The 13882-nt window shown below is 33.2% G+C and overlaps 2 protein-coding genes across 3 annotated transcripts in view; one reads left to right on the forward strand and one right to left on the reverse strand.

Annotated features, from left to right (window-relative positions):
- Nucleotides 1-7909, reverse strand: part of LOC135844806 (trehalase-like) — a 94983-nt gene extending 87074 nt beyond the window's left edge. The window contains exon 1 of one of the 2 annotated variants that reach the window (XM_065363180.1): nt 7674-7909. In XM_065363180.1, the coding sequence (XP_065219252.1) occupies nt 7674-7792 (119 nt within the window). In that variant the 5' untranslated portion in view covers nt 7793-7909. The remainder of the gene's footprint in view (nt 1-7673) is intronic. The other variant, XM_065363165.1, reaches the window with a different exon arrangement.
- Nucleotides 7910-9783: 1874 nt separating this feature from the next.
- On the forward strand, nt 9784-13768 carry LOC135844796 (uncharacterized). Its single transcript, XM_065363154.1, has 4 exons — nt 9784-9916; nt 10136-10300; nt 10369-10533; nt 11209-13768. Exons 2-4 carry the CDS (start codon nt 10172-10174, stop codon nt 13489-13491), a joined length of 2577 nt encoding a protein of 858 aa, XP_065219226.1. The 5' UTR covers nt 9784-9916; nt 10136-10171; the 3' UTR covers nt 13492-13768.
- Nucleotides 13769-13882: the final 114 nt, after the last annotated feature.

Consider the following 13882-nt stretch of genomic DNA (forward strand, 5'->3'; position numbering starts at 1 on the left):
CTGATCTTTCGATCTACCTTAGTAAGTTTTTAAAAATTTTGTGCAAGTTTCATGTTGGAACGCAAACTCTGCGATTTCGGCTAACCTGTCAATCAAAATGACCGCCATTTTGTAAGTAGGGCCACTTTTTTTTAGCACAAGGGCTAGAAATGTTCCTTAGAACTCCCTCTTTAAGAAAAAAGTTGTCCCAGAGGATCGTCCTGGGGGGGGGTGGGGGGGTGCAATAGATATGCGGGCTCCTCGACTAAAGAGGGGTGGGGGAGGTGTGCCAGTGATAGCGATTTTCTTTCTCAATTAATTAAATTCGAGGAACATAAAAAAATTGAACAAAATCAGAAGACCTAAACCCAAATCCGGACTGACTTGACATTGAATGACCCAGGATTGTCCTTATTTTTGTAGTTTCACTTTTCTACACCCCCTCCCTATTATAGGATTTTACGATGTTTCTTATTTTTTGAATTTTCCCCAGGTCCAAAAAATGGCACCAGAAGAACATCCAAAGATGAAAAAAATCAAAAAAATTCAATATGTAAGTTAAAAAAGTAGATAATTATTAAGAAATCTCAATTTAGACAGCAGAATTTTTCAAAATGAGTTGATTTTTTTTTCAAGATAACCCCTCTGTCTACTCACCTCCCCTCCATTCAAACAATACTGTTCCTTCAATGCGGAGTTATTCAAAACAGTGGAATAAAATAGAAGTTGGAGAAACATAATTTTAAAATACCTAATTCTCAATTTTTGCTTCATAATCCCTCTAAATAACTCTCTTTCCAAAAAGCAATCTCTCCAATTCTCCAAATGCAGCCTATAGAGACCACCAAAAAAAAAATCAGAAAAATCAACACAATAATACGCCAAAATTATTTCAAAAAAAAAAAATCTACTTTAAAAATTGCTCTGGATTATTCATTTTTCAATCAAATATGTACCTCTCATGGCCTGTAATTTTCAAAAAATTCCTCACATTTCATATTTTCAAAATTGTTCCTTTCAACTCTCGCGTTTTGTACAAAAAATCACAAAGAATCTCTATTTTTTGCTAAAAAGGACGGATGAAAAAATTGTCCAAATTTCAAATCAAAGTTTTTTTTAGATGAAAAATATTCCCATTTTAAAAGGAATTTTAAGAAACACAAAATTTTAAAATCTGAGCTAACATTTTCAAATCGAAAAAACGTGCATAAATTTTTCTCTCATTTTCACCACTGGTAGAGTATAGTCTCTTGCAAGCAGATTGCAGGTAACCAGATATACACGAGCCATCGACACGGTGGTGTACAGTGGCACGTAAAATAACTAAGAAATAATCGTCCTCGCTATCGAAAAAAAAAAAATGCTGCAATAAGCGATAACGTCGAAACGAAGAAAAAATTCACGATCAAGCGGTAATTTATATAATCGTTAGCGTAGTCGTCTTATCGTAATCGCACTATACAACAGAGGGGCTCGACTCGGAGGCTCGTTCACTCAATCGTTCAAACAAATTGTTATTATTTCCCATTCCGATACATAAACTGTGCACAATCGTTCGTTTGATTAACAATATTCCAATTAATAATGGTCGTTATATATTCCAAAACGTACATATTTGAAGAAGAAAAAAAATTCATTATAGCGACTATACTATAATACGTATTACAGAGAATTTTTCGCATCATTTCAAAAAGAGCTACCCTTACCGAGCCGCCTACTTTATAAAATAAAATTACGTAGGTAGGTTTTCCACCAGCGCAGCGTAGAGAAGGTGACTGTACGTAGGTACTCGTAAGATTCAAATTCAATTAAAAAATGGGGCCAAAAAAGGTGGGTGTGTCATTATCTTTTCGCTGTAATATTTTTCACATAAAGAAAGAACAACGCAAGGTTAAAAGAAAACTTCGTTAGCATGTTCCTAAAAATTTCCCTCTGCCCTGCCAATTGCCATGTGTTTTCAAATGGGTATAAATTCACTACGTAAAATTTAAATGTTTTAGAATTTTGGCAAAAACTTGCAAAAACTGCCTCGATTTTCGAATACTCAAAATTTGACTGAACATTATCAAAATTACTCAAATTGAATTTTTAAAAAAATCGCAGGAACCAGGAAGTATTGAAAAATTGACACGAAAATCAGTATCACTAAAAATTACCATGAGTTAACGAAATTTCAGTAAAATTGAGTGAAAATTCCACTTTTTCATCATGGGGAGCGAGGAGAGGAGGAGAGGGGGAGAGAAAAATCATCAAATTGTGTTTTTCTGGTGAAAATAGACCACATCTAAAATTTAGAATAAAAACACGTAAAAATTCCAATTTTTTCAATTTTTTGAAAAGTTGTGAGAGGGGGGGGGCTTGATTTCGAGTTGGAGCAAAACCACTTTCAGAAAATTTTGTTTTAATTGCAAACAGCAGCTCGAAGATGTGGAAGCAAAAAAACTCGCGAAAAAATTTATCTTTTGGTATACGAGAATAAGGTATCAGGAAACAGGTCAATAACCTTTCTACAGCTAATCTGACTTTGAGATTTGACACTTTTTTCCCAATAATTGAATTAAATTTCTACGTAAATTTAGAAGTTAACATTTGAAATATTCAGTCCAGATCATCGATGAAATTATAGCTATCTTTAGATTAATTATCAAAGTTCCAATTAGCGAGCATTTGGACGAATAAAATTCAATACTGCACGAGACCAGTTAGCATAATTATTATCCAACGTTGTCCAAATATAAACTGATGGGTGCGGTTTATCTTATCAAAATAAATAAAAGAATTAAATAAAGAGACAACCGCTGAAAAAACCAGACGCTTGACCGGTACTTCTCTTTGAACCCGATTGCAAAAAAATTCGCATTTTCGCATAATTAAATCTCATTAAAACGCCATAATTTGACAAAAAAAAAAAAAAAAAAAAAAACTTCAATACAACATTGAATCGAACATACGATACAAGAATCTACAACAGTATAAAAATCGAACACAAACTCGTTTTAATTAAGTAAATCACGTCGTCGTCGAGTAAATTTCATTATTTTTTCTCTCTTCAAAGGCTTTCCCTACTCCCCTATTTTCTCACACAGAGACCATAAAGATTAAAAATAAAAAACCCGAACGAGTAAGCATAAAGTAGGAGCAAATTTAGCGAATTTTTTGGCACAATTTTATTGCTTTTGGCCGAGAAAACTGCACAGCAGTAGAAAAATTTCAGCGGAGAAAATTTCCAACGCGTAATATGAAAATTCGAAATTTGCCAATGACGAACAAAAGTAGGTACAAATCGCTACATCCGTTTTTCAGGCGACATTAGTCTATAAAAACAACCACGATACGAGTAATAAATTTTAATAACCGCTTTTACAAGTTCAAGGCTTGAAAAAAATTTTCACTTACAGGACGTTCACACGCAAATAGCTACCGTAATCAAACTGTTTTCTGAATTTCTTTCTCTTATTTCGTCCTTTAAACAATACACCTCGTCGTTCGCCAGGATACTCTAATTGTACATACGTACAGAGACAGGCCATATAGACGTAAAATCGCGCCATTTTATGCATTACCAATCGCAGCTTCGTACTAATAATCAATTTTGCAACGTAAAATACCCTGCACCTGTACCTCTTATTCATTACTCTGTTTTGACAACTTCCTGCAAATCACTTTGCTTTAATAAAGGAATACGATGCAACAACGTATGATTAATGAAAGGTATCGAAATTTTCAATTTTCTGTCTGATCAGTAAGTTAACGAGGAAAAACAAAGTTGATACATAATATACACAATTTTTTTTTCTTTCAGCTATTCGTGAAAGGTGAAATTTTCCCAATCTTAAAATAAGTTGGCAAAACCACAAACTTCGTTCTGAGTGATTTAAATTTTAAATTTTGCACATGTTCGGTACGTTCGTATTATAAACAAGTTCTAGGGGACAATTTTTTTCGACTTGTTTCTCCTCTAAATGAAATTCTCATTGTTTGCAATTAGTTTTCACAATTTGCGAAATTATACGTGGTTTTAAACAATACCCATTGAATAAGTTATTTTGTTCTTGTAAAGAGTAAAAAATAAACATAACGTTGTCAAAAGAATACATTCTAAAGGGAAATTACTCGAAAAATTTCACCAACGTTATATTCAAGCGACGACTAATCACGCTTATTAAAAGATGGCTTGAATAATACAACGGAATTAATGGAAGAAAATTTCGCAGTGAACCGTTTCGAAAAACATTTTCTTTCAATTATCGAGTTCCCAGAAAGAAAAAAATATTTTTCAGCAGTCAATTTGGCGCCGTGACTTGAATTTCATTTCGAGTTCCTTCAATTTTCACATTAGTTGACTCGATTAACGCGGAAATGAAAAATTCATTCTGAAACTCGACAACAGAAATATTATTATTGCATCTTATAGGATATATAATTATTTTAAAAAGGAGTAGAATTTTTCTCGAGAGTTCACCCTACTTCTAACATAAATTACTACCTCTTTTTTCACTCAATTTTTTTCCAAAAAAAAAAAAATTTAGTAACCAAAAAAAGTGACAAAACATTTAGGTAAATGTAGGAAAAAATTACCAGAAAAAAATGAAAAATTACAAAACAAAAAATGTTCTAGTTTTATTTTATTTAAAAAATTGCAGAATTTTGATGAAAAAGCGAGGCTTGGACAATTTCAGCAAAAAGAGGGACTTTTTTTTGGCAATTTTGGGCAAAAAATCGAAACTTCTCGACAATTTTGGAGAAAGTGCAACTTTTTGGAATTCTTAGCAAAAAACGGCAATTTTTTGAAATTTTGCTAAAAATTGAAAATTTTTGTCTACTTTGGTGCAAAAAACAAGATTTTGGCAATTTTAACAAAATGCAGAATTTTGGACAATAATTTGTAAAAAAAAATAATGATGTTTTTTCACGATTTTTTTCGAAAAAGCAAAAGTTAGGTACCTATTTCTTGGCAATTTTGGAAAATGAGACTTTTTTTGGAATTTTTTCAGTCAGAATTTTTGACAATAATCAAGACTGATAATTTTGGTAAAACGCAGTACTTTTTAGCAAATATTTGCAAAACATGATTTCTCAAAATTTTTGTCAAAAAAGCGAGAATTTTTGAAAATTTTCAGAAAATAAAAAAACGAGACTTTTGAACAATTTTTGGAAAAAAAAGTGAAACTATTTTGTATTTTTTACCAAAAAAACCTACAAATTTTCGATTTTTAAAAAATATAGAATTTTTGTCGAAAGAAAAACGTTAACGATTTCAGCAGAAAACTGGACTTTAAGGGAGTTATTGACAAAAAATTGTATCTACTTTTTCGCAATTTTGCGAAACTTTTTAGCGACTTTTGGCAAAAACCAAGACTTATATGGACAGTTCTTGGAAAAAAGTAAGACCTTTTGAAATGAGAATTTCTGACAATATTATTGGCGAAAAGCAGGATTGGGAAATTTAGCAAAAATCAGTACCTTTTGGCAATTACTAGCAAAAAAATGATATTTTTAATTAAGACCATTTAAAATTTTTTTCGAAAAAACGACAATTTCAAGCAAAAAACGAAACTACATACTTAAATTTTTTTTGTGATTCAAGATTTATCAAAAAAAAAAAAATTATGTGAAAAACAGAAAAAGTAATGGAGGGAGGAGGGGGAGGAGTACAAAAAATGTTGAGCAAACTCAGAGAGCCTAAAACCAAAAATCGGGCTGATCTGACAAGGAATATCCCCCCCCCTGACTCTACAGATTCAATTTTTTAAACATGATTTTTATCCGAACTGCGCAAAAATAATTAATTATTAATTATTTTTCAAGAGAATAGCACTGGCTTAGAATAACAAAAAAAAAAATACACACTCCTCAAAAGTGATAAAACATTTAAATGCAATAAAAATTACCAGAAAAAACTAAAAAACTACAAAATGAAATATTCTAGTAATAAATTGCACTATTTCGCAGAATTTTGATGAAAAAGCAAGACTTGGACAATTTCAGCAAAAATTGAGATTTTTTGGCAATTTTTGGCCAAAATCAAAACTTCTAGACAATTTTGGAAAAAGTGTAACTTTTTGGAATTTATTTTTGCAAAAAACGACAATTTTTTGAAATTTTGCTAAAAATTGAAAACTTTTGTCAACTTTAGGGCAAAAAACAAGATTTTGGCAATTTTAACAAAATGCAGAACTTTTTGCAATAATTGTAAAAAAATAATGATGTTTTTGCACGATTTTTTTTTTTGAAAAAGCGAAAGTTGGGTATTCTTGGCAATTTCTGAAAAATAAAGCAACTTTGGAAAATGAGACTTTTTGGAATTTTTTCCAGAACAAACTAAGTAGGTACAAATTTTTGTTAATAAGAATGTGAAAAAGTCAGAATTTTCATCAAAAATCAAGACTGATAATTTTAGCAAAACGCAGGACTTTTTAGCAAATATTTGCAAAACATGATGATTTCTCACAATTTTTGTCAAAAAAGCGAGAATTGTTGAAAATTTTCGGAAAATAAAAAAACAAGACTTTCGAACAATTTTTGGAAAAAAAAGTGAAACTAAGTATTTGGAATTTTTCGCAAAAAAACTACAAATTTTGAATTAAAAAAATATAGTATTTTTGTTAAAAGCAAAACTTTTACAATTTTAGCAAAAAAACCGGACTTTAAGGTAGTTATTGGCAAAAAATGATACTTTTTCACAATTTTGCGATTTTTCTAAACGAGACCTTTCATTAGCTAACAGCTAGACTTTTTAGCGACTTTTGGCAAAAAGCAAGACTTATAACAGTTTTTGGAATAAAGTAAGACTTTCTGAAATGAGAGTTTCTGACAATTATTAGCAAAAAAACGATACTTTTTCGCAATCTTTGTCGAAAAACCGAGACTTTTATGGATTTTTTGGTGAAAAAAAGTAGGCTTTTGAATATACGTATTAGCCCTATATTTTTTAAAATTAGGACCATTTAAAAACTTTTTTCGAAAAGGCGACAATTTCAAGCAAAAACGAAACTACTTGACAATTTTTTTGTGATTCAAGATGTACATGTATAAAAAAAAAAACTTTTTTGAAAATATGTGAAAAAAGAAAAAGTAATGCAGGGGAGGGGAAGAGTACAGAAAATGTTGAGCAAACTCATAGGGCCTAAAACCAAAAATCGAGCTGATCTAACATAGAATACCCCTCCCCCCGCTTGACTCTACAGATTCAATTTTTTAAAAATGATTTCTATCTGAACTGCGCAAAAATAATAATTTTTTGAGAGAATAGATAACACTGGCTTAAAATCTGAAAAAAACATTCCTCAAATTTTTTCGATTCGTAGCCAACATTTCAACGCAAATTTTTTTCAACTTCTCTCACAAATTTCAACACAAGACCAATCCTTCTTACTAGAAAATCAATTGTGTCATCTTTAGATTTAGAATGTGCTCAGTTCAACTCCGTATTATTGAAAATTCGATGATAATAGAGGGAGAAATCATTTGATAAACTAACCACGAACGCTAGATTACCTCAAGTCTTGCCTTTAGTTTCTTAAAGGGTTGAAAAATTCACAGCGGATACAAAATGATCACTTATCCTAATTATTACAACACATCCTATAAATGGGTCAATAATTTCTAATCTACGCCAGACTACAACATCCAACAATACATACTCCATATTAAAGATACTCAGTAAAAAGATAAACACGCAAAGGCGATCTTACCGTGGTAATTTATCCATGTAACTTTGTCCAAACTTGTGACCATCGTAATCGACCACATTATCCTTATGCGCCTCGGCGACAAAGATCCTTCGCACGTTACACTGCACCATACCGATCATAGCACGAAACTTATTATAAAAAAATGGCAACTTGTACGTGGCAGCGACGACGACGGTGGATAATCGGCTCGTGATTTTCTCATGATTCACGTCCTTTTCTTTCTTCTTCTTCCAATTAACCTTAAAATTATTACAAAATGCAAATCAATCATCGACTAATACACAAGCTAACGTGTAGCACTTAAACTTACATATCGCCTTTCTGTACTCGTCTACAACAGTATTAACAATCCCAACTCGCCAGTAAGGTTTCCAATTAAAACAATCACTCGTTGTGTTTATAAATACACGTAAAATTCGCAGTATAATAAAGAAAAAAAAATGTACTAACTTGTAGTGTAGTTTCTTAATACGCAACACGACGCTGCCAGCACGAGCCGACTGCTCGATAAAGACGTTTGAATGTAATAATAGGGTTGTTGGGTACCATCTGGCCTATTAACGTGTATTGGAAATTCGAACTAACGATCGAATCCATCGGGCGTCATTTTCAATTAAAACCTTGACGTTATTAAATTAAACATCATTTATCGTATTTCGTCGTCTGAATGAAAAGCTCGCTCTTCGGTGCAAATGCAAAGGTCGTATTTTCATTCGAGTGCTAAAGCAACTTACGACTTTCCTGTAAACAAACGAGGAAAAAAACTAGTTTGAACATTTTTCAAAATTCGTTCGGAATTTTCCACCGTGTAACATAAATATAAACTCGTAAGAATACAAAAATTAGTCACAACGATAAATCATCGAGTAGAATAATCATTTGACTTGAACAAGTTTAAGGAAAATCAATAATCATTAACCGTGAGTTTAGCCTTCGAAAGGACGAGGGTATTTACGAATATGAATCAAATATTCATCACGAACATCAAACAAAGTTTTTCAAATGGAACGTACTAAAAAAAGTTCTATACTGTGATAATCAACTCGTAACAAGACGATAGTAACATCAGAATTACGACACTTAAGAAGTATTTAAAATTAAATTCATCAAATTGCAAACGAATACGTACTTCAGGTGTTCGATATTGTAATCGTTCTAAACCGAACAGTATTCTGAATTGATACATAATTTCACGCTTCACAGACGACTGAACGTTCAAATTAACACGAGACATTCTTCATTCGTCTGTGTAGACAGATAACACACTCTGAAATTAATAGAAATTTGAATTAAAATTCTAAAAAAAAAGAAATGAAATTCATTCACCGGTACAGGGGATTACTTACTCGTACTGTGGGATGTCGTTTAGAACCAAGGTGTTTCATTTGGTGTCAATCAACGAATACAACAGTTTATTCATAATTCTGATTCTATTCCGTAACAGCGGTGAAATAAGAATTTCCATCACGAAGACAGCAGCGTATCTGCGAACAGAGTTTTCAGTTACTCAAACGATACGTTACATTCGAAGTAACGAATTGATCAAAATGGAAAGTACATCGGCTAACAGCCATCGAAATTCAAATACTCTCATCTACACAATTACACATAACAATAATGTACATTACTCGAGATGAAATAAGAAAAAAAGCTAAGAAAATTTACCTGAATGAATACCCATAACGCCGCCGCCGATCGTATTCCTCGAAAGTATTCGAATAAGCAAACACCGCCATTAACCAAGTGCTTCTGACTGCTCTGGAATGAAAAACATCAGCGTAAAACACTCTGAATTCGTAAAATTTCATAATAATAATTAAAATACGATAAAATTACCTTAATTTCTCTAATTTTTGGATCGCATCATCACTCATAATATAAAACATTCTTTCACTATTTTTCCTGCACATGGCCACCCCCCCCTCACCTCTTCGTCATTCAACAACCAACAAGTGAAGTGACGTCATAAAAAAAGATGGCTGCCATCGTTACGGACAGTTTTTAAAAACTCCACAATACTTCATTCTCATTGGCTAGAGCTGCTCATGTTCTAAGAATCGATAGTACTGCCTGAAATCAATACAAAACAAAGCCAACAAACAAAGATAAAATCAAAATTTTTGAAACGAAAACGAAAATAAAACAGAAAAAACTGTTGCAAAAATTAGTTTTTCTCGTTCAAAATGAACTAAATTCATGAAAAATAACACGAAATAGTGATATAACTCTTCTTTCAGAGTTCAGTAAGTCATTATTTCAATAATCATCGATAATTGGGCGTATTTTCATCTTCAAAGTTGCAGCCCAAATTGCAGTCTTTGAGCACTGTCTATGTGCATAAATCCTTTCTTGCTTTTCATACGACTTCTAACATCAGCTTCTATACTTTAGCGGGATTTTCAAGTAATACGTTTTCTCAGGTTATACGTTTTTTGATAAATTTTTGTTCCATTTCATTTCAGAAAAATAAGCTCACTGTCGGTGTGACAGAATCGAAAATGGTGAAGCAAACTTGCGAATATTGTCAAGAAATACTACCGACGCATATAGACTTGAGATTACACGTACTGAAGTTCCATCCAGCTAAAATAAAGGATTTAGCTTCCGTACCTTGTTACCAGGATATTGTAAGAAGCTGTTTTTCGAAATTTGAATCGTACATTGGCAACTAACGTAATACTCGATGTACTTTCAGGAATGCAGAGAATGCTCGAAGACATTTCGTTCCTCTGGAAGCTTAAAATCTCATATAAAAGATGAGCATGCGACCATATATGAACCAACAACTGAAGTCGTAACCGTGCCCTGGCCCTCGCCCTCACCCGATTTCAATAATAAGATAAATGATAAAACGAAAATGGTAAAAATTATTCGATATCTCTCCTCATGGTCAATTGATTATTTTCCACCTCTGTAGGTGAGGTTAATCTGAAAGTAAATTCAAAATGCATCTCCATTTGTCTTTTCCACTTATACTTATGGTTTACCAGCAATATTTAACTCCTAACAATTTTTAATTAATATTATTCGAGTTTAACTGAAATTTGGAATCATGTTTTTCTATAAAAGAGACCCACTTTTTGTCAAACTCAAAACTGCCAAAAAAAAACATTTTTTTTTCAAAAAATAGGCTACCAAGTCTCAATTTTTTTACCAAAAAAATCCCAAAAAATCCTGTTTTTTTCTTGTCATAATTTGCCTAAAGGTTTTTAGTTTCCCAAAATCTTTGATTCAATTTTTTTCAAGTTGATGATTTTGTTTTTGAAAACATTTTTCAAATTTTGAGGTTTTCGATTCGGTTCTAAAAATCGGTTCTCAATATTTTTCGGTTCCTGATTCAATTTTTGGACTCGGTTTTTGTTTTCTTTTTGGCCTTTGGGTTAACACGGTTCTGTTCTCAAAACTGTGTTTTTAAGAACCTTTTCCGAATCACTCCTCACCTGAGAGGTGGAAAATAACAACTCTCTCACTGAAAGCTACGTATTACCTTAGCTATGTACCTACTACCTACTCAATTCGTTAATTTTTCTTACAGAAATGTCCCGTGTGCAATTTCCAATGCCTTACAATGAGCACCTATCGCAGGCACGTGAAAGATAAACACCCAGCGGACGTCACTACTCTCACACCTTCCACACGTGTAGCAAAAAAAATGAAAAAATGTCCACTTTGTTCCTACTCGAACACTATAAAAAAAGAAATCTTCGATCACTTCACCGACGATCATCGAATCAAGTTACAAACAAAAACCTTCAATTTCGCCAACATGGCTCAATTTCTAGAATGGAAAAACACGATGGAGAAAGATACAAACAGTAGCTACGCTCAGAATTCCAAAGCAGTCACCGATAACGGTAAACGTACGACGTATCGTTACATATGCCATCGTTCGGGATTCTACAGAAAAGCCAGCAAAGGTATTCGCAAAGTAAAATACAAAGGTAGTAATAAAATCGACGGTTATTGCCCTTCGGAATTAGAGGTAACCTACGACGAAGGCGGCTGCCAAGTTAATTACGTTAAAACTCACATCGGTCATTCGAACGAAATACAACGTACAACGCTGACTCGCGAACAACGAGATGCTCTAGCTGTACAAATAGCCAACGGAGTACCTTTCGATAAAATTATAAAAGATGCTAGATTATCAAAAAATGGAACATCCGTCGACAGATTACAACTATTAACTCGTAAAGATTTATTCAACATCGCCAAAAGGTACTCTCTGCAGCAGACAGCGGTACTTTGGGACGATCGAGGAGTCGATACTTGGGTAAACGAAACCGAAGGAGTGCTCTTCTACAAACCTCAAAACAAACCCTGTCCGCAGTATCCAAATTTATTAAAAACCGATTTCGTTTTAATCATTATGAATTTATGTCAGAAAGAAATATTCGCCGATTTCTGTCACGATTTAGTCTGCATCGATAGTTTAACCGGAGCTAATGATAATTTCGATTTAGTTACCCTCATGGTACGAGATAACGCTTTGAACGGTTTCCCTTGCGCTTTCTTATTCGCCAATAGAATCGATCAAAACATCATGGAGATGTTTTTCTCTCTCATTAGAGAAAAAATCGAACCGGTTCGAGTTAAAGCTGTAATGACTGATTTCTACGATACCCATCATCTCGCCTGGGAAAAAGTATTCGGTGCCCCAGCACGTCGCCTGTACTGCTCTTGGCTCGTCGATAAAGCCTGGAGATCGCGTCTAAATCGAGTCAAACCCACCGAAGAACGTAGATTAGCGTACACCATGCTGAAGAATATTCAAACCGAAAGCAACGAACAAAAGTTCAAAAAACTATTCGACTTGTTCTTGAGCAACGAAGCACTCGACGCCGAATTAAGATCTTTTTTCGAAGAGAATTACGCATCGTGTACCGAAAGATGGGCTAGCTGTTACCGTATCGAAGACCGTATCAACGAAGATAGTCAAATGCAACAAATACACGAGCACTTGAAATACATCTGCACCTACGGTAAGAAACAAAAACCGCTCGAAAAGATCATCAATTCCGTACTACGAATGGTCGGCGATCACCTAGTCAATCGTAAGGTGATTTTGAACAGCGACGAGACCGTTTACCACTTGAATCTTATACAGAAACGTCACCGAGATAGTTATTTCGGTAGTTTCGATTCGATCATCGCTGTCGCCGAAGGTTGGCACGTTTCATCTTTCGTCGAACTCAACGAACCTTACGAATTATACTTCGTGCAACAAGTACTGCAAAAATGCAACTGTAATTATACCTGTTCCGAATGCCACGTTTGTATTCATCAATTCGCTTGTTCCTGCGTCGATCACACTGTTGAAAATAATATGTGTAAACATATACATTTAGTCATTCGATTCAGAGACGGTAAAAAACGTTTCATTTTGGACGAAGGAAACGGTACGTTTAAAGATATCGAATCGGAAAACGATCAATTTGACGATCGAATCGATTACAATACCGATATCGACGAATACGATACTTCTAAAATCAAAAATGAAATCGACTCGAGTCTCATTATACCTGATGAAAACCCTGTCAAGAGTTGCGACCAAGATAACCTAATCGAAATAAGCTCATTGGACAATACTAGTGCTGTCGATCAACCGAGACTTATTATCGATACGAATGATTTTAATATATCGGTGATGCCGATTTTATCGCAGGAGGAAAAATTGCAGAAGAGGAAACTCGAACTGATCGAGGTAGTTACCAAGAAAATTCAACGAATTCAATCGTTTCCAGAACTGTGTGTTTTGGAAAATATTTTAGGTCAGATTGACGAAAAAATTGACGTTAAAATTAATAATAACGTATGAATTGAATTCAAAGCTAGATTTTTTCGTGTGTTTTTTTGTACTTTTTTAATTTAAAAAAAATATATTTGAATGTTTTTGTAACAATGTTACTGATTTTTTTTTCTATTTTTAAAATTTTTTTTTTATATATAAATACCTATCTGTGAGTTTTGTAACAATGTTACAGGTCATTTCATTCGTGTTTTGTCTGCTACATTATTAGCCAGATAAATTTTTAACATACTATCAATAAGTTCGTTACTAGCGAATTGTAAATATATAATGGTTCATTTAACAATTTAATTGTTCTAAAATACGTATTGTCTTATTGAACTTGATCGAAATGTTCATTTTAAAATTTACTATTGAGAATGCTCACCAAATTATTAAAATTAGCCATAAGATCAAGGTT

Source organism: Planococcus citri, chromosome 1 (genome assembly GCF_950023065.1).
Source record: "Planococcus citri chromosome 1, ihPlaCitr1.1, whole genome shotgun sequence".
Lineage (NCBI taxonomy): Eukaryota > Metazoa > Arthropoda > Insecta > Hemiptera > Pseudococcidae > Planococcus > Planococcus citri.